Genomic DNA, 26,267 nt, shown 5'->3' with positions numbered 1-26,267 from the left:
AGTCATAGCCAATAAATAATACTCGTAGGAAAGGTTTTCATCTATCTCACAATGGAAACCAAACGAGGGTGGTCTATGGTGATAGGTGGGATGGGCTGAGAGTGGCTGAGGGTTGGGATTAAAGACCTTATGTGACTGCTTTATATAAAAGTACCATGTATGTATGTATGTAGCAAAAAAGCTGTAAAAAACGAAGATATTTGTCCTCCGAAGAGGGGGGGGTGGTAGAGAGGTAACACTAAGAGGCTGTTGTAGGTACGAGCACGTTGTAGGTACGAGCACGTTGTAGGTACGAGCACGTTGTAGGTACGAGCATGTTGTAGGTAAAGGTAAGAGGCTGTTGTACGTACGTGCACGTCGTAGGTAAGAGCATGGTTGTAGGTAACACTACGAGTATGTTGTAGGTAACACTACGAGTATGTTGTAGGTAAGAGGCTGTTGTAGGTAACATTAAGAGGAACAGAGGTTTAATCTCAGCCAGCCAGCCCAGCCAAGTCAACCAGCCAGTATGTAGCGTTGTAGCCTACCTGTAAGAATAGACTGGTCCACTCTCAGGGTGGTAGACTTAATGGAGGTGATCCTGATGTCAGCAGGGACCTTGTCACCAACTAGACAAAAACAAAAACAGGCTTGGGTTAGAAGAGCAGACAGATTGTTTGTTTATAACTGTCATTTGATGAAAGTATTGGGTTAACATTCTACAGAGGGAGAAAGAAGAAGAGAGAGGGAGGAAGAGAGACAATGTCTACTGTTTGCTGATGATCTGGTGCTTTTGTCACCAACCAAGGAGGGCCTACAGCAGCACCTAGATATTCTGCACAGATTCTGTCAGACCTGGGCACTGACAGTAAATAGCAGTAGGACAAAAAATAATGGTGTTTCAAAAAAAAGGTCCAGTCGTCAGGACCGCAAATACATATTCCATCTAGACACTGTTGCCCTAGAGCAGTGGTTCCCAAACTTTCTATAGTCCAGTCCCGTACCCCTTCAAACATGCCAGCAGCATACCACCTTGCATCCCACTGCTGGCTGGCTTCTGAAGCTAAGTAGGTTTGGTCCTGGTCAGTCCCTGGGTGGGAGACCAGATGCTGCTGGAAGTGTTGTTGTAGGGCTAGTAGGAGGCACTCTTTCCTCTGCTCTAAAAAAAATATCCCAATCCCTCAGGGCAGTGACTCGGGACATTGCCCTGTGTAGAGTACTGTCTTTCGGATGGGATGTTAAATGGGTGTCATGACTGGTCACTAAAGATCCCATGGCACTTATTGTAAGAGTAGGGGTGTCCTGGCTAGATTCCCAATATGGCCACCTATTCATCCCCAGTTTACAATTGGCTCATTCATTCCCCCTGTAACTATTCCCTAGGTCATTGCTGTAAATGAGAATGTGTGCTCAGTCAACTTAACTGGTTAAATAAAATTCTACCTCCAGCACAAGGGTCAGTGCACTCATGTTTTATTTGCCATCATTGTAAGCCTGCCACACAAAGAATGAGTGTGAGTTTGTCACTTCCCACAAGCCGGGTTGTGACAAAGAGCTCTTATAGGACCAAGGTACAAATAATCAATAATTTTGCTCTTTATTTAGCCATCTTACATATAAAACCTTATTTGTTCATCAATAACTCACAAATCAAAATCACCACAGGTTAATGAGAAGGGTGTGCTTGAAAGGATCCACATAACTCTGCAACGTTGGGTTGTATTGGAGAGAGTGTCTTAAATCATTTTTCACACAGAGTCTGTGCCTGTATTTAGTTTTCATGCTAGTGAGGGCCGAGAATCCACTCTCACATAGGTACATGGTTGCAAAGGGCATCAGTGTCTTAACAGAGCGAATTGCCAAGGCAGGATACTCTGAGCGCAGCCCAATCCAGAGACCTGGCAGTGTCTTCTGATTAAATTCAATTTTCACAGAACCGCTTGTTGCAATTTCGATGAGGCTCTCTTGTTCAGATATTGGTAAGTGGACTGGAGGCAGGGCATGAAAGAGATAACGAATCCAGTTGTTTGTGTCGTCCGTTTTGGGAAGGTACCTGCGTAATTGCGCACCCAGCTCACTCAGGTGCTTCGCTATATCACATTTGACATTGTCTGTTAGCTTGAGTTCATTTGCACACAAAAAAATCATACAATAATGGAAAGACCTGTGTGTTGTCCTTGTTAATGCAGACAGAGAAGAGCTCCAACTTCTTAATCATGGCCTCAATTTTGTCCCGCACATTGAATATAGTTGCGGAGAGTCCCTGTAATCCTAGACTCAGATCATTCAGGCGAGAAAAAGCAAATCACTCAGATAGGCCAGTCGTGTGAGAAACTCGTCATCATGCAAGCGGTCAGACAACTGAAAATTATGGTCAGTAAAGGAAACTTTAAGCTCGTCTCTCAATTAAAAAAATAAAAAAATAAAAAGGTCAATACCAGCTCACTTCTGTATGTTGTAAAAGCGTTACATGGTCGCTGCCCATATCAGTGCATAATGCAGAAAATACGAAGGTTCAGGGGAGATGCTTTAAAGTTACCCATTTTCACTGTCGTGTCCAAAACGTCTTTCAAGCTGGCATTCCCTTGGCAGCAAGAGCCTCTCGATGGATGCTGCAATGTACCCAAGTGGCGTCGGGAGAAATTGCTTGCGTGCGCGTTACCACTCCACTATGTCTCCCGGTCATGGCTTTTGCGCCATCAGTACAGATACCGACACATCCTGACCACCAAATCCATTTGATGTCACTTTTTTTTTTTATTTTACCTTTGTTTAACAAGGCAAGTCAGTCAAGAAAAAAATATTATTTACAATGGACGGCCTACCCCAGCCAAACCCGGACGACGCTGGGCCAAATTGTGCACCGTTGTATGGGACTCCAAATCCCAGCTGGATGTGATTCAGCCTGGAATCGAAACAGGGACTGTAGTGTTGTACTGAGATGCAGTGCCTTAGACCAGGGGTTCTCAATCCTGGTCCTGGGGACCCAAAGAGGTACACATTTTTGTTTTTGCCCTAGCACTACACACCTGATTCAAATCAAAGCTTTTTGATGAGTTGATCATTTGAAATCAGCTGTGTAGTGTTAGGGCAAAAACAAAAATGTTTTGCACCAGGCTGGGAAGACTGAATCTGCAATAGGTAAGCAGCTTGGTTTGAAGAAATCAACTGTGGGAGCAATTATTAGGAAATGGAAGACATACAAGACCACTGATAATCTCCCTCGATCTGGGGCTCCACGCAAGATCTCACCCCGTGGGGTCAAAATGATCACAAGAACGGTGAGCAAAAATCCCAGAACCACACGGGGGGACCTAGTGAATGACCTGCAGAGAGCTGGGACCAAAGTAACAAAGCCTACCATCAGTAACACACTACGCCGCCAGGGACTCAAATCCTGCAGTGCCAGACGTGTCCCCCCTGCTTAAACCAGTACATGTCCAGGCCCGTCTGAAGTTTGCTAGAGAGCATTTGGATGATCCAGAAGAAGATTGGGATAATGTCATATGGTCAGATGAAACCAAAATATAACTTTTTGGTAAAAACTCAACTCGTCGTGTTTGGAGGACAAAGAATGCTGAGTTGCATCCAAAGAACACCATACCTACTGTGAAGTATGGGGGTGGAAACATCATGCTTTGGGGCTGTTCTTCTGCAAAGGGACCAGGACGACTGATCCGTGTAAAGGAAAGAATGAATGGGGCCATGTATCGTGAGATTGAGTGAAAACCTCCTTCCATCAGCAAGGGCATTGAAGATGAAACGTGGCTGGGTCTTTCAGCATGACAATGATCCCAAACACACCGCCCGGGCAACGAAGGAGTGGCTTCGTAAGAAGCATTTCAAGGTCCTGGAGTGGCCTAGCCAGTCTCCAGATCTCAACCCCATAGAAAATCTTTGGAGGGAGTTGAAAGTCCGTGTTGCCCAGCAACAGCCCCAAAACATCACTGCTCTAGAGGAGATCTGCATGGAGGAATGGGCCAAAATACCAGCAACAGTGTGTGAAAACCTTGTGAAGACTTACAGAAAACGTTTGACCTCTGTCATTGCCAACAAAGGGTATATAACAAAGTATTGAGATAAACTTTTGTTATTGACCAAATACTTATTTTCCACCATAATTTGCAAATAAATTGATTAAAAATCCTACAATGTAATTTTCTGGATTTTTTTTTTTCTCATTTTGTCTGTCATAGTTGAAGTGTACCTATGATGAAAATTACAGGCCTCTCTCATCTTTTTAAGTGGGAGAACTTGCACAATTGGTGGCTGACTAAATACTTTTTGGCCCCACTGTATGTCCGTTAACTAGGCAAGTCAGTTAGGAACAAATTCTTATTTACAATGACGGCTTCTGACTTGCCAAAGTGGGTTAACTGCCTTGTTCAGGGGCAGAACGACAGATGTTTACCTTGTCAGCTCGGGGATTCGATCTAGCAACCTTTCGGTTACTGGCCCAACGCTCTAACTACTAGGCTACCTGCCGCCCCATATACCAGGAGCTTTGCCAGGCCCACCACATCTGTTGACTGATCCTGCTGTAACGCATATAATTCACTGGCTTGTATGCGAAGCAGTAATTGTTTCAAACCATCTCCTGCCATGTCACGGATGCATCGTGAAACAATGTTTGATGAAGGCATTGTCTGTATAGTTTTTGGGGCCTTTCCTCCCAGCATTGTCCCAGCCATATCAGCAGCAGCAGGAAGAATGAAGTCCTCCACAATAGTATGGGGCTTGCCTGTCCTAGCCACTCAGTAGCTCACCATATAAGACGCTTCTAGCCCCTTCTTATTAATGGTATCTGTTGCTTTTATACATGTCTTACTACTCCCATGGGGTATTTTTCAAATTGGCATGTTTCGTTTCTAAATGTCTGCGCAAGCACGAAGGTTTCCCGCGAGAGAGTAAGGGTTAATGTGATTGGATGTTAATTATTTGACTAGGCTACCTGTATCAATGTCACTCTTGCTGCTGGTGAGTCTCTGATCCACCTCTATGCAGACAACACCATTCTGTATACTTCTGGCCCTTCTTTGGACACTGTTAACAACCCTCCAGACGAGCTTCAATGCCATTACAACTCTCCTTCCGTGGCCTCCAACTGCTCTTAAATGAAAGTAAAACTAAATGCATGCTCTTCAACCGATCGCTGAATGCACCTGCCCGCCCATCCAGCATCCCTACTCTGGACGGTTCTGAGTTAGAATATGTGGACAACTACAAATACCTAGGTGTCTGGTTAGACTGTAAACTCTCCTTCCAGACTCACATCAAACATCTCCAATCCAAAGTTAAATCTAGAATTGGCTTCCTATTTTGCAACAAAGCATCCTTCACTCATGCTGCCAAACATACCCTCGTAAAACTGACCATCCTACCGATCCTCGACTTCGGCGATGTCATTTACAAAATAGCCTCCAATACCCTACTCAATAAATTGGATGCAGTCTATCACAGTGCCATCCGTTTTGTCACCAAAGCCCCATATACTATCCACCACTGCGACCTGTACGCTCTCGTTGGCTGGCCCTCGCTTCATACTCGTCGCCAAACCCACTGGCTTCAGGTCATCTACAAGACCCTGCTAGGTAAAGTCCCCCCTGATCTCAGCTTGCTGGTCACCATAGCAGCACCCACCTGTAGCACGCGCTCCAGCAGGTATATCTCTCTGGTCACCCCCAAAACCAATTTCTCCTTTGGCCGCCTTTCCTTCCAGTTCTCTGCTGCCAATGACTGGAACGATCTACAAAAATCTCTGAAACTGGAAACATTTATCTCCCTTACTAGCTTTAAGCACCAGCTGTCAGAACAACTCACAGATTACTGTACTGCACCTGTACATAGCCCATCTATAATTTAGCCCACACAACTACCTCTTCCCCTACTGTATTTATTTATTTATCTCCTTTGCACCCCATTATTTATATTTCTACTTTGCACATTCTTCCACTGCAAATCTACCATTCCAGTGTTTTACTTGCTATATTGTATTTACTTCGCCACCATGGCCTTTTTTTTGCCTTTACCTCCCTTATCTCACCTCATTTGCTCACATTGTATATAGACTTATTTTTCTACTGTATTATTGACTGTATGTTTGTTTTACTCCATGTGTAACTCTGTGTTGTTGTATGTGTCGAACTGCTTTGCTTTATCTTGGCCAGGTCGCAATTGTAAATGAGAACTTGTTCTCAACTAGCCTACCAGGTTAAATAAAAGGTGAAATAAAAACAAAATAAATTTGACATTGTATTGTTAATTCGCTGAACACTAGATGGTTTAATTTGTTTAAAAGGAACCTAAAATTCGACATACTCATTAGGATCTGGCTTAAGATACTTGAATCAGTTTTAGAACCCATTGCCCTTTATGGTTGTGAAGTCTCGGGTCCGCTCACCAACCAAGAATTCACAAAAATGGGACAAACACCAAACTGACTCTGCATGCAGAATTCTGAAAAAATATCCTCAGTGTAAAATGTAGAACACCAAATAATGCATGCAGAGCAGAATTAGGCCGATACTCGCTAATTACCAAAATCCAGAAAAGAGACGTTAAATTCTACAACCACCTAAAAGGAAGTGATTCCCAAACCTTCCATAACAAAGCAATCACCTACAGAGAGATGAACCTGGAGAAGAGTCCCCTAAGCATGCTGGTCCTGGGGCTCTGTTCACAAACACAAACCACAGAGCCCCAGGACAACAACACAATTAGACCCAACCAAATCATGAGAAAACAAAAAGATTCTTCTTTCCAATGTGTCAAGTAATTAACAAAAAACCAGAGCAAACTAGAATGTTATTTGGCCCTAAACAGAGAGTACACAGTGGCAGAATACTTGGCCACTGTGACTGACCCAAACTTAAGGAAAGCTTTGTTGACTATGTACAGACTCAGTGAGCATAGCCTTGCTATTGAGAAAGGCCGCCGTAGGCAGACCTGGCTCTCAAGAGAAGACAGGTTATGTGCACACTGCCCACAAAATGAGGTAGAAACTGAGCTGCACTTCCTAACCTCCTGCCAAATGTATGACGATAGAGACACATATTTCCCTCAGATTACACAGATCCAAAGAATTCAAAAGCAAATCCAATTTTGATCAACTCCCATATCTACTGCGTGAAATACCAGTGTGCCATCACAGCAGCAAGATTTGTGACCTGTTGCCACAAGGGCAATCAGTGAAGAACAAACCCAATGTAAATATGTTTATTTATTTTCCCTTTTGTACTTGAACTATTTGCACATTGTTACAACACTGTATATAGAAATAATGACATTTGAAATGTCTTTATTCTTTTGTAACTTCTGTGAGTGTAATGTGTACTGTACATTTTTGTTTATTTCACTTTTGTTTATCATCTACTTCACTTGCTTTGGCAATGTTAACATATGGTTCCCATGCCAATAAAGCACTTCAATTGAAATGGAGACGAGAGAATAGGGGAGTGACGAGAGACAAGAGAAAGGTGTGTGAGATTTTAAATGAGGATCTTTGCCCTCTGTGGTGACCTGTGAAGATGTGAGTCCAGCGAGCCAGGAGGTGTAATCATAAAGGAAATGAGAAGATGGAAGCCTAGCTGTGAAACTGCCGGCAACCACCCACGTTTCCCAGGTGAACACTCAATTGCAACCTATCGAATCGCAGTATTAAAAAAACAAAGCCTTTAGCAAAGTAACTTCAGCCAGCGAGCCCTGGCTTAGCCTTGCAAGTCAACAACATGCAGCCAACCGTATACCAAAAAAAAAAAAAAAAAAACGACCTTGATGCAACTCTGATCGAGTCACGATGCCATCCCTATAAAATTGATTCCACACTCGCGCTCGGCATCTGAGAAAGCACTCCGCTCCCTCATCACAGAGGGATGAAGCCATAAACAAGCAGCTTGGATTAATACCTCTAATATATTTCTCTCCTCTCTGGCTGTATATTAAAGTCATCTTTCATGACAGGGTTTAGGTGTCATGGGCATGTGGCACTTACTGTCCTTTGAACCATGCTCATTGCTTCCACTGCACACATTTGTCACAGCTTCACATTCAACAGGTTTTGGGGCTCGTTGGTGGGTCACACCTGGATAGTGATGCTGGAATTGCTTCATCCAAGCACCAGACAAAAAACTTTTTTTTTTAAAGTAAAAACTTCTAGAATATGAAGATATCATTACAGTAAGAGGTTTACAAGTCATAAGACAGGAAGCAGACATCCTCATAACTGAAAGCTATGTTGCAACTGATGTTGACAACCACACAACCAATATGCCATTCTGCAATGGTTTGAAGTTGCGTGGTTTACAGAGGTAAATACATACATTAACACAGTTCTGTACTACATGTTATCCAGAGTGGTCAACCCTGTCCTCAGACATCAGCCTACATGTTATCCAGAGTGGTCAACCCTGTCCTCAGACATCAGCCTACATGTTATCCAGAGTGGTCAACCCTGTCCTCAGACATCAGCCTACATGTTATCCAGAGTGGTCAACCCTGTCCTCAGACATCAGCCTACATGTTATCCAGAGTGGTCCAACCCTGTCCTCAGACATCAGCCTACATGTTATCCAGAGTGGTCAACCCTGTCCTCAGACATCAGCCTACATGTTATCCAGAGTGGTCAAAGCTGTCCTCAGACATCAGCCTACATGTTATCCAGAGTGGTCAACCCTGTCCTCAGACATCAGCCTACATGTTATCCAGAGTGGTCCAACCCTGTCCTCAGACATCAGCCTACATGTTATCCAGAGTGGTCAACCCTGTCCTCAGACATCAGCCTACATAATCCAGAGTGGTCAACCCTGTCATCAGACATCAGCCTACATGTTATCCAGAGTGGTCAACCCTGTCCTCAGACATCAGCCTACATGTTATCCAGAGTGGTCAACCCTGTCCTCAGACATCAGCCTATATAATTCAGATGGGTCCAACCCTGTCCTCAGACATCAGCCTACATAATTCAGATGGGTCCAACCCTGTCCTCAGATATCAGCCTACATAATCCAGAGTGGTCAACCCTGTCCTCAGACATCAGCCTACATAATCCAGAGTGGTCAACCCTGTCCTCAGACATCAGCCTACATGTTATCCAGAGTGGTCCAACCCTGTCCTCAGACATCAGCCTACATAATTCAGATGGGTCCAACCCTGTCCTCAGATATCAGCCTACATAATCCAGAGTGGTCAACCCTGTCCTCAGATATCAGCCTACATAATCCAGAGTGGTCAACCCTGTCCTCAGACATCAGCCTACATAATCCAGAGTGGTCAACCCTGTCCTCAGATATCAGCCTACATAATCCAGAGTGGTCCAACCCTGTCCTCAGACATCAGCCTACATGTTATCCAGAGTGGTCAACCCTGTCCTCAGACATCAGCCTACATGTTATCCAGAGTGGTCAACCCTGTCCTCAGACATCAGCCTACATGTTATCCAGAGTGGTCCAACCCTGTCCTCAGACATCAGCCTACATGTTATCCAGAGTGGTCAACCCTGTCCTCAGACATCAGCCTACATAATCCAGAGTGGTCAACCCTGTCCTCAGACATCAGCCTACATGTTATCCAGAGTGGTCCAACCCTGTCCTCAGACATCAGCCTACATAATTCAGATGGGTCCAACCCTGTCCTCAGATATCAGCCTACATAATCCAGAGTGGTCAACCCTGTCCTCAGACATCAGCCTACATGTTATCCAGAGTGGTCCAACCCTGTCCTCAGACATCAGCCTATATAATTCAGATGGGTCCAACCCTGTCCTCAGACATCAGCCTACATGTTATCCAGAGTGGTCAACCCTGTCCTCAGACATCAGCCTACATGTTATCCAGAGTGGTCAACCCTGTCCTCAGACATCAGCCTACATGTTATCCAGAGTGGTCAACCCTGTCCTCAGACATCAGCCTACATAATCCAGAGTGGTCAACCCTGTCATCAGACATCAGCCTACATGTTATCCAGAGTGGTCAACCCTGTCCTCAGACATCAGCCTACATGTTATCCAGAGTGGTCAACCCTGTCCTCAGACATCAGCCTACATGTTATCCAGAGTGGTCAACCCTGTCCTCAGATATCAGCCTACATAATCCAGAGTGGTCAACCCTGTCCTCAGATATCAGCCTACATAATCCAGAGTGGTCAACCCTGTCCTCAGACATCAGCCTACATGTTATCCAGAGTGGTCCAACCCTGTCCTCAGACATCAGCCTACATAATTCAGATGGGTCCAACCCTGTCCTCAGATATCAGCCTACATAATCCAGAGTGGTCAACCCTGTCCTCAGATATCAGCCTACATAATCCAGAGTGGTCAACCCTGTCCTCAGACATCAGCCTACATGTTATCCAGAGTGGTCCAACCCTGTCCTCAGACATCAGCCTACATGTTATCCAGAGTGGTCAACCCTGTCCTCAGACATCAGCCTACATAATTCAGATGGGTCCAACCCTGTCCTCAGATATCAGCCTACATAATCCAGAGTGGTCAATCCTGTCCTCAGACATCAGCCTACATGTTATCCAGAGTGGTCAACCCTGTCCTCAGACATCAGCCTACATGTTATCCAGAGTGGTCCAACCCTGTCCTCAGACATCAGCCTACATGTTATCCAGAGTGGTCAACCCTGTCCTCAGATATCAGCCTACATAATCCAGAGTGGTCAACCCTGTCCTCAGATATCAGCCTACATAATCCAGAGTGGTCAACCCTGTCCTCAGACATCAGCCTACATGTTATCCAGAGTGGTCAACCCTGTCCTCAGACATCAGCCTACATAATTCAGATGGGTCCAACCCTGTCCTCAGATATCAGCCTAATCCACTGCTATTCACTAAAACAAGGCTAGTAACAGAATGCACCAATTAGGCTTTTCAAGGTGATCCCTCATGAAAAGTCTCTGTCTTGTCTATTGCCTTATCTGGTGGTGCAGAATGATCATTATTACGGAAGGCAAACTGACAGTGATCAGCTATGTTCCATGACCTAGTGTGTGTGGGAGCGTTATTTGGCCTCCCCTCCAACTCTAATCAGGAAGTGAACCACTGACCAAACTAAAGGTATTGATTAAAAACCTTTCATCACATTCATTGGTAGGACTATGGCAAACTGCTAGTTTGATTTCAGAAAACCTGTTCCCCCCCCCCCCCCCCCCCCCTATCATGGCATTTTCCTGCATTGCCCTTGGAGTTCTCATTTTCCTACTTCATCACGAGTACTCAATCTCTCACGGTATATCTGACAATCCACTCCTCCTCTCTTCCTCAACAACAACCAGAAAGAGATGTAGCGAGGAAAGAGAGGTGTATGTGTGGCAACTGCAAAAAGAGGCTTTTGAAACTCCCACTCCCAGCATCCTCCTCACCTTCTGTAGTCCTATCGCCTCCAACTCACCCATCACTCGTCTCCAATCACCTCCCACAGACTGAGTCTCGCTCGCTCCCCTCCCATCTAAATGGTAATACTAGGAGCTGGGGAATCAGTAAGTTCTATTTGACAGTGAATACTTACCTTAACATAATGCAGCCTACGCCATTACTGAGTGCAAACTGTCAACTGTCTGGAGGCAACCTTTGGAGAATCATCCAGTAGAGTGTGCTTAACTTAACGTTCAACCCTGGCTGGAACTTAGGATCTATCAGACCAAACACTGGTTGATGTGATTGTCTGATATTCACTCCTGGAACTTAGCATCTATCAGACCAAACACTGGTTGGTGTGATTTGTGATGGTCTGATATTGAGGATTTAATTGAATCATGCCACAGCAAGTAGCACACTGACAGAGCTTGTTGTGTTCTTAAGGTCGTACTACTGATAGGTTCACAGTCCCAGTTCTCCTGAAGATAGACAGCAGGCAAAATACAGTACAGCATAGCTTCTTCAACTCTGACCTCATTACCACCTAAATCCATCTCTAGTTCCCTAACCGAGGAGGTTGGGCATTGGATATTCATTAGAATGGAACCCAAACATCATGTGTAGTAGTGAACTGGCTACATGGCACCCATTCCTGTATGGGACGATCTTCACTCCCTTCCTTTTCCACTAGGAGGTCTTCCCAGGTTTCTATTTCTTGAGGCCCTCAAAGCCTGTATGTGTTCGTCGTTCCAACAACCCTGTCTGTCTCAAGTGTACAGTGAGTTTCTATCTATAAAAAAACAAAAATGATAAAAACCAGGGAATGTTCCACACCCATAACTGTGGCGTAACACTGGGGACAATGTGAAACCAGGCAGGCAGCAGAGAGGAGGGTGGAAACTTGTGTAAATATACTGCATTGATGTTTTTTAAGCTCTCCTCAAAAAGGCACTGTAGTCGAGTGTCCATTTCCATTCCTTTCAGATCGCTCGTTCCCATGGAAACAACTTGAACGGACACTAATCCAACATGCAGGAGAGAAAAGACTCGACACAAACATTTTTGGAGAAGAAATGTAAGTTTAAAAAATATATATAATAATTTTAAAAGGAGTGTTTGCCTTGTCACCCATTCTTGACATGCTTTTAGACATTTTCTGAGAGAGAAAAAAATAACTGCGGTTTTACCTACTGAGTGTTTACTAGTGTTACATGGCACTAAGCAACCAGATTAAGTCACAGAGAGATATTCCTCTGCTCAGGCAATACTGTACATACAGAACACTATGCCAAGCTGGAAGCCTCTCTATCCAGTATCTGCTATGGAAGGAAATGGCATCTTTCCTCTGTGGGCCCCTCACATCCTGACAGACTGGCATCTTTCCTCTGTGGGCCCCTCACATCCTGACAGACTGGCATCTTTCCTCTGTGGGCCCCTCACATCCTGGCATCTTTCCTCTGTGGGCCCCTCACATCCTGGCATCTTTCCTCTGTGGGCCCCTCACATCCTGGCATCTTTCCTCTGTGGGCCCCTCACATCCTGGCATCTTTCCTCTGTGGGCCCCTCACATCCTGGCATCTTTCCTCTGTGGGCCCCTCACATCCTGGCATCTTTCCTCTGTGGGCCCCTCACATCCTGGCATCTTTCCTCTGTGGGCCCCTCACATCCTGACAGACTGGCATCTTTCCTCTGTGGGCCCCTCACATCCTGACAGACTGGCATCTTTCCTCTGTGGGCCCCTCACATCCTGACAGACTGGCATCTTTCCTCTGTGGGCCCCTCACATCCTGACAGACTGGCATCTTTCCTCTGTGGGCCCCTCACATCCTGACAGACTGGCATCTTTCCTCTGTGGGCCCCTCACATCCTGACAGACTAGCATCTTTCCTCTGTGGGCCCCTCACATCCTGACAGACTAGCATCTTTCCTCTGTGGGCCCCTCACATCCTGACAGACTGGCATCTTTCCTCTGTGGGCCCCTCACATCCTGACAGACTGGCATCTTTCCTCTGTGGGCCCCTCACATCCTGACATCTTTCCTCTGTGGGCCCCTCACATCCTGACAGACTGGCATCTTTCCTCTGTGGGCCACTCACATCCTGACAGACTGGCATCTTTCCTCTGTGGGCCCCTCACATCCTGACAGACTAGCATCTTTCCTCTGTGGGCCCCTCACATCCTGACAGACTGGCATCTTTCCTCTGTCTGTGTGAACAGTGTGGCTGCGTGCTACAGTGGGAGTGCTCTGCCCTCCATTCAGCAGATACTGGATGGGCTAGACTAACTAAACCCCATCATTCATTTATATAGAGCTGCTGACAGAGAGGAGTGATATTCGGACTCACCGTCCACAGAGGAGACCCTGATTACAGAGACAGATGGGGGGGGGGGGGGGGGGGGGGGGGGGGGGGGGGGGGGGGGGTCAAATCCCATTTCAACAGAAAACACTTCCCTCTCCACCTCAGCTCAAATATGCCAGATCGCCATAGAGACAATAAAGAGGATTGGAGTGGCTAGATCGCATTGGTTCCTCATATACAGTAGTGTCAGACTGGAATTGTATTATATGTCCCAGAAAGTGTTAGGTTCTAATGATCAGAGTAAGAACTCAACGGACCCTATGAAAGCTTTAAACCAAGTGTATTCTTCCCTAAAGGATCGAACAGCTGAACAGACAAAGACATGGGTTACAATAGTGGTGGTATAGAAGGAGTCTCCTCCTTCTCGCTAAATATTGTATCTTTATTGCTAGGCAGGAAACTAAGTGATAGGGGCAATAAACGGTCCATTTTCCCTTACCGTGACCTGACCTCCACCCACTTCATCACTAATCCATGACTCTCTCCCCCCTTATCAATGCCTGCCACATGTGATCGTTTTCCCTACACTCAGTACATTCCAAGCTTAATTGACCCCCATCATATACCTTCCTCCTACAGATACCCATTAACTTCTGGTGTAGACTCTCAACCTTAACACTTAAACAGGATACCTGATAGTGCTGCTTCTTCTCAGTGTTCTAAGAGGTGCTGTTGAACCTCAACATTTCTGTGCTTCAGTAGAGGTGGAGCTAGTCTGAGGATTGTTGCCATGGAGACAGGCTGTTTGGGTAGCCCCCCCTGACTGGCAGTGTTGTTGTTGTTCCGTCTGCCAGTCAACTGAAACGGCTGCAACACCTAACAAAGAGCTGCAGTTAGTTTCAGAATGGGTGGCAAGGAATAAGTTAGTCCTAAATATTTAAAAAACTAAAAGCATTGTATTTGGGACAAATCATTCTCTTTATATTGTAATTTTTAAAAAAGATGTGGAAATTGAGCAAGTTGAGATGACTAAACTGCCTGGAGTAACCCTGGATTGTAAACTGTCATGGTCAAAACATATTGATGCAGTAGTAGCTAAGATGGGGGGAAGTCTGTCCATAATAAAGCGCTGCTCTGCCTTCTCAACAACACTATCAACAAGGCAAGTCCTACAGGCTCTAGTTTTGTCACACCTGGACTACTGTTCAGTCGTGTGGTCAGGTGCCACAAAGAGGGACCTTGGAAAATTGCAATTGGCTCAGAACAGGGCAGCACGGCTGGCCCTTGGATGTACACAGAGAGCTAACAATAATATGCATGTCAATCTCTCCTGGCTCAAAGTAGAGGAGAGATTGACTTCATCACTACTTGTATGTCAGCGGTACTGACATGTTGAAAGCACAGAGCTGTTTGTTTAAACTACTAGCATACAGCTCAGACACCAATACATACCCCACAGGACGTGCCACCAGAGGTCTCTTCACAGTCCAAGTCCAGAACAGACTATGGGAGGCGCACAGTACAATGTAGAGCCATGACTACATGGAACTCTATTCCACATCAGGTAATTGTCATGAATTCTGTAATGAATGTATTGTAATGTTTTTCAAATTGTATAACTGTCTTAAATTTTGCCAGACCCCAGGAAGAGTAGCTGCTTCCTTGGCAGCAGCTAATGTGGATCCATAATAAAATACATGTCTGGTCGGGGGAGGGAGGGTGTCACAACCGAGCCCAGTCAACACACCCTGCTGAACAAAGTTTCCTACGACACTGGGTCAGGTTATCTACACCTCCACCGCTCTCTCCCTCTTCTTCCACCAGATGAACATTCACACCATGGAGAAAACTGCCTGCGTCTTCAGTGTGTTTCATTCTTACATACATGCTACCTAACCAGAACACTGTGTCTTCAGTGTGTTTCATTCTTAAAATACATGCTACCTAACCAGAACACTGTGTCTTCAGTGTGTTTCATTCTTACATACATGCTACCTAACCAGAACACTGTGTCTTCAGTGTGTTTCATTCTTAAATACATGCTACCTAACCAGAACACTGGGTCTTCATTCTAGCTAGCTAGTACATTACCCATTCAGAGCACACCATCCCTTTCACTTGTCTTGTGACTGCCTTAGGAGGCATGCAGTGCAGTGATTATGAATGAAAGCTGTGGTCCCTCTCTCCCTCCCGTTTCCTTCCCCCCCACCTTCAAGACATCACTCTGCTGCTGATACTGTGTGAAATCATTAGGACGGCAAAGCCAAGGTTTACACAAATAAACACAAATTACGTTGATGATGAGAACTTCTCTGCACCGTGTGTGTGTGTGCATGCGTGCGCGATACACACATGTTCTGGAACCAGTGACAAGACTATTTTTAGATGAGCCAGCCGTGTCTGTCAAATACCCAGCAGCAGTAACCAGGTGGTGAGACAGAGCATGGGAAACGCTTTGGAAATTTAAAGTCCCCTAAATACAGGGACGACCGCAGCCACTTCTCACACGTGGTCCTGGCTGGCATCTGTGGGCCCAGAGGAAAGGCTTTTACAGTGCCTTCACAAGGTATTCATACCCCTCGACTTATTCCACATTTTGTTGTGTTACAGCCTAAATTCAAAATGTATTACATTTCTCACCCATCTACACACTATAACCCATAATGACAAAGTGAAAACATGTTTTTTGATTTTTTTTTCTTCACATTTATTGAAAATTAAATACAAAAATATCTAATTTACATAAGTATTCACACCCGTGAGTCAATACTTTGTAGAAGCAGTCTTTGGCAGTCTTTCCACAGCTGGATTGTGTAACATCTGCCCATTATTCTTTTCAAAATGATGTCATTGATCATTGCTGTTGATGTTGTTGATCATTGCTAGACAACCATTTTCAGGTCTTGCCATAGATTTAAGTAGATTTAATTAAAAACTGTACCTCGGCGACTCAGGAACATTCACGGTCTTCTTGGTAAGCAACTCCAGTGTAGATTTTGCCTTGTGTTTTAGGTTATTGTCCTGCTGAAAGGTGAATTAATCTCCCAGTGACTGGTGGAAAGCAGACTGAACCAGGTTTTCCTCTAGGATTTTGCCTGTGATTAGCTCCATTCCATTTCTTTTTTATCCTGAAAAACTCCCCAGTCCTTAATGATTACAAGCATACCCATTACATGCAGCCTCCACTGTGCTTGAAAATATGAAGAGGGGTACTCAGTGATGTGTTGTATTGGATTTGCCCCAAACATAACACTTTCGATTCAGGACAAAAAGTGAATCGCTTTGCCAATTTTTTTTGCAGTATTACTTGAGTGCCTTGTTGCCAACAGGATGCATGTTTTGGAATATTTTTGCTCTGTACAGGCTTCCTTCTTTTCACTCTGTCATTTAGGTTAGTATTGTGGAGTAACTACAATGTTGTTGATCCATCCTCAGTTTTCTCCTATCACAGCCATTAAACTCTGTTTTAAAAAGTTACCATTGGCTTCAAGGTGAAATCCCTGAGCGGTTTCCTTCCTCTCCGGCAACTGAGTTAGGAAAGATCTTTGTAGTTACTGGGTGTATTGATACACCATCCAAAGCATACAAACAACAAATGACAAATCACATGAACGACTTACCAAGGAGAAACTTCCAAAAGGACTAATTCAAGGTACAATGGAGTTGGAGCACTCAAACAAGTCAGAGATTGATTTCTTATTGCTCACTTTAATTCACCGACCAGGATGCGAACAAGTGACGGACGTTTCTACGTCAAGCTAACGTCAGTGTCCTGACCATTGCACTTAGCTCTTATTTATAGCCTAGTGGCTCATTGAGACAATAATATAAACAAATTATAATATGTTTCAAGGTAAATGGCAAATTACAGCAATAAAATAAATATAACATTTGCGTCTCATTAATCGATAGAGACACCCCCCCCCCCAAAAAAAACCATGAAGGCAACAACATTAGAGAAACAAGGAAATAAATCCTCATATAGCCCCTTAGGATCCACAGTGCCTATGAGTACTGCCAGAATGCCTCTGTTTTAGTTTACGTACGATATCATAAACGCAACAAGTTCAAAGATTTTACTGAGTTACAGTTCATATAAAGAAAATCAGTCAAATGAAATAAATTCATTAGGCCCTAATCTATGGGTTTCACATGACTGGGCAGGGGCGCAGCCATAGGTGGGCCTGGGAGACAATAGGCCCACCCACTTGGGAGCCAGGCCCAGCCAATCAAAAATAGTTTTCCCCCCACAAAAGGGCTTTATTACAGACAGAAATACTCCTCAGCCGTCTGAATGAGGCTCTCCACTACCTGTTGTTCTTGCAGTAATGATTCCTTCAGAATGTTTTCAAAATGTATCTGTAGAGAGTAGCCAAATAGCCTAGGTCTAGAAATGATCTGGCAACAGCTCTGGTGGACATTCCTGCAGTCAGCATGCTAAAAGTGTGCAAAGCTGTCTTCAAGGCAAAAGGTGGCTACTTTGAAGAACCTAAAATATATTTTCATTTGTTTAACACTTTTTATTATAGTTTTGATGACTTCACTACTCTTCTACAATGTAGAAAATAGTTAAAATATAGAAAAACCCTTGAATGAGTAGGTGTGTCCAAACGTTAGACTGGTATTGTATATGTGTGTGTTTTGAAATGCACTGCTCTACTAAGTAATAAGAGATAATTGTATGTGTGGGGTACAGATAGTAGAGGTAGCCGTTCATAAATCATGGTAAGAAATATTACTGCACACAGAGTGAGTACATGCAACTTTATTATGTGAATTTTAAAGCCACTTTTTACTCCTGAACTTATTTAAGCTTGTCATAACAAAGGGGTTGGGGTTAGTTACTTTATTGATTCAAGACATTATGGAGTATTGTGTGTAGATCAGTGACAAAAAACAAGTGACAAAAAACAACAACATTTAATCTATTTAAAAATCAGGCTGTAGTACAACAAACTGTGGGAACACTTTCTGAAGGCACTGTGTGTGTGTGTGTGTGTGTGTAACTTAGTTTTGATTGACGTTTCCAGCACTGGAAATGGGGCATAGGGCCATATACCTGTGTGTGTGTTTTTGGTATGGGCCAGAATGCAGGGTGAAACAAAGAAAAATACTTTCACACTGAAAAAAACCTGTCTGTCCCTCACCCTGTACTCACCGGCAATCTCTACAACGTCCCCAGGCACTATTTCCCGGGCTTTGACCCTCTGGACAGCCTTGCGGTTCATGCGGTACACCTTGGCTATCTCTGGCTCGTACTCCTTCAGCGCCTCGATGGCGTTCTCCGCGTTCCTCTCCTGGACCACACAGAGAGACAGAGGCAGGTTCAGTACCAACACAGAGGCCAAAAGGTCCAAGCTTTATTGCAGCCCCATTTCGTACCACGCTGAAGTGTTTGTGTATTTCTGTCACTTTGGAATGAACACCTACTAGAAAAGGCAATGGCTATAAACGGAACATTCAACGCATAGACTGACCTTACCCAGTGCTCGCTCACTCAGCTGTCAATGTGTCCTCCAAATCCCACTTTATCACATCTGCTCTATCTATCCCTCCTCCTCATTCTACCCATCCCTCCTCATTCTACCCATCCCTCCACCTCCTCATTCTACCCATCCCTCCTCATTCTACCCATCCCTCCTCATTCTACCCATCCCTCTACCCATCCCTCTACCCATCCCTCTACCCATCCCTCTACCCATCCCTCTACCCATCCCTCTACCCCTCTACCCATCCCTCTACCTATCCCTCTACCCATCCCTCTACCCCATTCTACCCATCCCTCTACCCCATTCTACCCATCCCTCTACCCCATTCTCCCCATCCCTCCTCATTCTACTCATCCCTCCTCATTCTCCTCATCCCTCCTCATTCTCCTCATTCTACTCATCCCTCCTCATTCTCCTCATTCTACCCATCCCACCACCTCCTCATTCTACCCCATTCTACCCATCCCTCTACCCCATTCTACCCATCCCTCTACCCCATTCTACCCATCCCTCCTCATTCTACCCATCCCTCTACCCCATTCTACCCATCCCTCTACCCCATTCTACCCATCCCTCTACCCCATTCTACCCATCCCTCTACCCCATTCTACCCATCCCTCTACCCCATTCTACCCATCCCTCTACCCCATTCTACCCATCCCTCTACCCCATTCTACCCATCCCTCTACCCCATTCTACCCATCCCTCTACCCCATTCTACCCATCCCTCTACCCCATTCTACTCATCCCTCCTCATTCTCCTCATTCTACCCATCCCTCTACCCCATTCTACCCATCCCTCTACCCCATTCTACCCATCCCTCTACCCCATTCTACCCATCCCTCCACCTCCTCATTCTACCCATCCCTCCACCTCATTCTACCCATCCCTCCACCTCATTCTACCCATCCCTCCACCTCCTCATTCTACCCATCCCTCCACCTCCTCATTCTACCCATCCCTCCACCTCCTCATTCTACCCATCCCTCCACCTCATTCTACCCATCCCTCCACCTCATTCTACCCATCCCTCCACCCCATTCTACCCATCCCTCCACCTCCTCATTCTACCCATCCCTCCACCTCCTCATTCTACCCATCCCTCCACCTCCTCATTCTACCCATCCCTCCACCTCCTCATTCTACCCATCCCTCCACCTCCTCATTCTACCCATCCCTCCACCTCCTCATTCTACCCATCCCTCCACCTCCTCATTCTACCCATCCCTCCACCTCCTCATTCTACCCATCCCTCCACCTCCTCATTCTACCCATCCCTCCACCTCATTCTACCCATGCCTCCACCTCATTCTACCCATGCCTCCACCTCATTCTACCCATGCCTCCACCTCATTCTACCCATGCCTCCACCTCATTCTACCCATGCCTCCACCTCATTCTACCCATCCCTCCACCTCATTCTACCCATCCCTCCACCTCATTCTACCCATCCCTCCACCTCATTCTACCCATCCCTCCACCTCATTCTACCCATCCCTCCACCTCATTCTACCCATCCCTCCACCTCATTCTACCCATCCCTCCACCTCATTCTACCCATCCCTCCACCTCATTCTACCCATCCCTCCACCTCATTCTACCCATCCCTCCACCTCATTCTACCCATCCCTCTACCTCATTCTACCCATCCCTCTACCTCATTCTACCCATCCCTCTACCTCATTCTACCCATCCCTCCAAGGTCTAAGTGCTCTATTCAGAGACCAATTCTGATTAGGCTGCAGTTCATGGTTTTCAATTAACACTGACCCGTTTCTGTCTGCAGGTCTACAGAGTGAAATGAACAAAGACAGTAAGTGATCGCTCTGACTGAAATACCTACAGAACTAGCATTTACATCATCAATGGCTTGTTTTACTGGCGCCTCTAGAAGCACCATGTACATTGCCACGTGTATATACACCGGGCAATTTAAAAGCTTGGCCTTGGCTCCATGGTTTTCATGTTTCAGTTGATACGGCTTTACTATCCAACCCATCAATAAAAGCCCTGCTGCCACGTATGAAGGTCGAGGGCAGAACACAAGTTATGGTTCTGTATAGATGACTCGTGACATAATGTCTTCACCCTAAGGTGACACACCATATACATTTACATTTTACATTTAAGTCATTTAGCAGACGCTCTTATCCAGAGCGACTTACAAATTAGAAAGTTCATACATATTCATCCTGGTCCCCCCGTGGGGAATGAACCCACAACCCTGGCGTTGCAAGCGCCATGCTCTACCAACTGAGCCACACGGGACCTGTGGCTCATATAATATCCTGCATGTCAGCACCATCTCCTGACACATGATCAGGTGAACGAACACACACAAGATAGAGACACTCACCTGCCAGACTCCGATCACAGCGTTAGCGATGAGGATAAGCAGGATGACGATAGGTTCCACGAAGGCTGTGATGGTCTCCTCTCCCTCCTCAAACAGAGCTAGCACCTGGAGGGGGGGGGGGGGGGGGGGGGGCAACATAATACAGAGTTAATAGAACAGTGTTTTCTCCTCCACAGTGAGTATTGAGCAGTGAGGAGGATCGGAGCGGGGCACAGCAGATCAGTGGCTCAAGCTCCGGTCGATAGCTCATCATTCACGACCGTTTGGGTCCCGCAAATCTACCCTTCACTCCACTCTGCTCTGTGTAGAGAATATTGAAGGAGAGCAACTCGTTCTGATCTGTCCTTTCCTTTCATTCAGCCTAGCTAGCCAGTTGACACTGTTTTCCATTAGCGCCGTCTGTCGGCTAATCGGCCGGTTACAGACTAATTTTCAGCCAGCTACTTCTTCCACTTCATATAAAATGTTTTTTTTTAAATTAAAAATAAATTTAAAAAATACTATTTTTCACGTAAAAGTATCAATTCGCAAGTCCATCGAGCGCTCTCCCACTAGAATGAATGATATGCATATTCTAGCGATCTATTGATAGGATAGGCGCTCGTCAGTCACAAAGCCAGCGATGACAGGGAACCCCTTTGTTATGGCCATCTGTCGCCACAATTTTGGTCGATACAATGTGTGTGTGTGCTGTGGTTGGGTTGCAGTCAAATTCCACAGTAGGCTATTTACTGTGCTTTAATTGACAATTGAACAGCAAGTTTATAAAATGTGTTGAAGTGACTGAATAAAGTCAATCAATCATAAAGTCATGCAGCGTTGTTATATGACCATGGTATCGCGTCGGGACAAATAAACCTAAGGATTTTCTAGGTTTTCCTTCGCTAGGATGTCGGTGCTTGCCAGACGGTGACGCTAAAGTGAAGCCTACCGAATCACATCAGTGAGAGCCCTTCATTTGGCTCCCTAATTTGCATAGACTACTAGTAGACCTAGGCTTTTTGGCAATTATCTACAAATAAATTATGAAAATATTCGATGAAGAATCATTACTGCAGGAACAACAGGTAGTGGAGAGCCTCATTCTGGTCAAAGTTTGATCATTTGGGCCCTCATCGAATCCAGACATTAAATCAACAATATTAAAACATTTATTGAATCACCTAAATGTATTGCACATTTATTAATTTGCTCAAGTAAATCATAAGACATGAACAGAACGCATCAGTAGGTAGATTTCCATCCAATTGGCGACAGATTTTAATGCAAATTTTTCCACCAAACTGACTTGTTACGGATAGAAATCCGTGTGATGACGTAGTGCACACAAAATGTACTTTTTACGTTTAAGTTTTCAAGGACTGAATGAAAATCTAAAAGGTCAATGTGTTTCCATCACATTATCAACTCTACTAATAGTTTTGTCACAAAAAACGTTAAATATCAAAAATGGGCCTCTGGTCTTGACACCTGCACTCTAGCCAACAGCTCACAGATTCAGTGAGGGTAGGCCGTGAGGGTAGGCCGTGAGGGTAGGCCGTGAGGGTAGGCCGGGAGGGTAGGCCGGGAGGGTAGGCCGGGAGGGTAGGCCGGGAGGGTAGTCTAGTCTACATGAGATTATTAATGAATAAGAGCGAGAATACTTTTATTTCTCAAAATGGCAGTCAAGCATCGATCATCATGTCACCAGAATAAGACCCTCGATATTTACTGGAAAGGGGCATTAAGTCCATCACCGTGCACATTCACCACCCTGTGAAGTTCATCATAACTTACTTCATCTGTAGCCTAATAAACTGCAAGCTTTCCCAAGTCGTAGTGGGAGGACCACACAATATATTATCGTGTGACTCCAAGTTTACTTAGATACGAGGGTTATTATAATCAATAACCATCGTATAATATAATAATCAAAAGGTGTTTCCACCACCATTTTTTACATAATTAATTTTGCCGACACAAAAAGAACTCACCATGCCGAAACTCACCATGCCGAATTAAATTATCTGTCAACATTTATAAAATTGTTCCCGAAACGTCCTGTTTCCGTCACAGCTGTTATGAATGTTTTGTTTAAAATACGGCGTGAATGGAAACGTAGTTAGTTATTTCGTATTTCCTGCAACTTTCTGAAGAAGCAACGAGAATGCCCGTCTGTGTGTGTGTGTGTGTGTGTGTGTGTGTGTCTGTGTGTGTGTGTGTGTGTGTGTGCAGAGCGTCTACCACTTTCAGCAGAAATCCATCTAGCACGTTGGGGAGTGATGAAACGAGGTCCAATTCATTTTCGACTGAGGAAAGCGAAGCATGGGCGAGGGAGAGTAAACCAGGGTCGGGACCAAAGTTGAGGAAGCTGAACTTGTGTACTCTGTGACGTCGCGTTGCTATTGAAAAATAGTCCTGATCACATAGGCCTAGGGGTAGGCAACTCCAGTCCTCGATGGCCTGATTGGTGTCATACTTTCTCCATGCCTAGAAAAACACAGCTGATTCATCAAATTGCATTCTAAACCAAAGATGTGTTAGCTGGGGCAAAACTGTGACACCAATCAGGCCCTCGAGGACTGGAATTGCCCACCCTTAGGCCCCGCCATATCCAAAACAATACACTTAATTCATACATGCTCAGTCATTTTAGTTGCAAAGTCATATCTTTCTGCACAAAACCACAACAAAAATTTCTGAGGTAAACTTGATAAAATATTCAATAATTTTGCTGTATATTTCAGATGAATGTACCGGAGGCCACCAAAATCGAGCTCCTTCGGCAAGATATTCTAACCCATGGGTGCTTCCGGCACCTGGCTGGCTACTCTGTACTCGCGACTGACACACACTTCCGTGGTATTTCTGACAATTAGCGAGTGTTCTTAGTTTTAGCAGACGGGAGTTAGAGCAGGGATTACCAACAGGTCGATCGCGAGCTACCAGACCACCTATGAGTAGCTCGCCAAACAATTCTGAAAGTACATGGAATTTTCACGTGTTCCACTGCAAACCGTCATAAAATAAATCTCACAGGTATCAGACACCACAAGCTCCCAGCTATTATCTAGTCAACCTGATTTGCATACTTTTACTATAGCTTGTTGAGCTCCAGACAGTTGTATATTTTTTTAAACTATGAAGATGGCAATACCACAGAGCAGGAACTATGTATAGTGAGGAGGGGGCCTCATTCTGGTCCACGCTAATTTTTTTCAGTGTATTACATTTGGTCTTCATTTAAAAACAAAATTGCAGGTCATCTAATCATTTGATCAGGTAAAAATGTATTTGAACTCACATTTCACGATCTGACATAATGTTTTAGGATTTAAAATGAGAGATGTATAATATTGTCATGATTTTAAGTCAATTTCTAAGGCATTACTGAACGAAGAGCAATTTGGGAGCCAAATGAACGTCTCTTTTAGGTGAACGGCGCCAAACGGTCCGGCTCACAGAAAATAATGCACATCACTAGTAGCCAGTTGATGTAAAAAACATCTTGTGGGTTGACAGAAATACTTTCTTCAAAAGCATCTCAATTAAATGTTTACTGCAAAGTAGGCTTACCTGGCAGAAGTATATCCTGAGTAAATCTATTATTTGCTGACTTTGCTGTTAAATGAGCAGTAGAAGTACAGCACAATTGCCAGACTGGCACATTAGAGGCTCATAAAAAAAGGGGAATTACACAAAAATGGTTTTCTGATACGATTTAAACATTGACATCAACTCAGAACATCCAATTCCGCTGTTTCTCTATGAACAGTTGTAATTGAGAGTGAACCCCCCCCCCCCAATTTTGTTTTGAAAACCAGGAAAATCTCAAACAGAATTTGGGTCACAATCTATTTTGTAGGGCCCCCCCCCCTCAGAGTTTTTATTAAACATTATTTTACCAGGCATATTGACAGAATACATAGTGTACAAGAGAAAGTAGTGCACTAAGGACCTGGGGAAGAGTTGCAGAGAAGAGAATGTGCCTTTTTGAAAGCTATAAAAAGAATAGCTCATGACATAAAAAAAAAAAAAAGTTGCTCTCATGCTAGAAAAGGTTGGAGACCCTTGAGAGGAGGATGACGAGAAGTGTTTTTAGTTTCACCAGACAGGAGTTACGCTTCACTTCCAGACAGATGGCTTATTGGGACTGAATGGCCACACAGTTCCAACATCACGTTAAAACCAAAACACAGCTTTAACAAATGGAAGGAAAAAATAAAAAATACGTATTAATATAATGTTTACAAAGACATGCACGACAACAAGCAAAGCATCAGGGCCCAATTCAATGGCAACTTGACTTTTTCACTCCCTTCCTGCACAAACCAAAACATTGACCTATACTCCCCCTCTCACATAATGCCGTGGAAAACGAAATAAAGGAAGCCAACCTTTCCTCCTTCCTCAGAATAAAATGGAGGAAGTGTTTATTTCATAATTAGGAAGTGTATTCATTGTTTCAGGTGATCGATGTTGCCAGTTGTCATCAGTTGGTGTCATGGGTCAGCCTGACTTGGTATAGCCCGGTCTATAATTCTCATAGATGGATGGGAGTGATCAAGTTGTCTCAACAAATCTTAGTAAAAAGATGATCAAATTAAATAGTAAAAAAAAGTTGTCTACAATATGATAAATTACAGTAAGCATTGTGTCCATGTAACAGTTATTGAGGCTGTAGTGGTAAACTTGAGCATTCCTTCTCCTCTACGACTTCCATCCATAAATAGTCATGTGTAATGATTATATCGGAGACCGCTTTAAAAAAACAACAGCTTTGTTCTGTGTTCCTCTCTTGTTGCCTG

At 44.6% G+C, this 26,267-nt stretch overlaps 1 protein-coding gene across 1 annotated transcript in view; it reads right to left on the bottom strand.

Moving 5' to 3' along the window:
- The window catches only part of LOC120056831 (sarcoplasmic/endoplasmic reticulum calcium ATPase 1-like), a 113,396-nt gene that overhangs the window by 58,528 nt on the left and 28,601 nt on the right, over positions 1-26,267 (bottom strand). Inside the window, exons 4-6 of the mRNA XM_039005061.1 lie at positions 21,481-21,585; positions 18,793-18,931; positions 528-608 (exon numbers count right to left, since the gene is read on the bottom strand). Of these exons, the coding sequence (XP_038860989.1) occupies positions 528-608; positions 18,793-18,931; positions 21,481-21,585 (325 nt within the window). The remainder of the gene's footprint in view (positions 1-527; positions 609-18,792; positions 18,932-21,480; positions 21,586-26,267) is intronic.

This window comes from Salvelinus namaycush, chromosome 12, assembly GCF_016432855.1.
Source record: "Salvelinus namaycush isolate Seneca chromosome 12, SaNama_1.0, whole genome shotgun sequence".
Lineage (NCBI taxonomy): Eukaryota > Metazoa > Chordata > Actinopteri > Salmoniformes > Salmonidae > Salvelinus > Salvelinus namaycush.
Note: the sequence above shows the minus strand (reverse complement) of the source record. Positions and strands in the feature narration are given on the sequence as shown.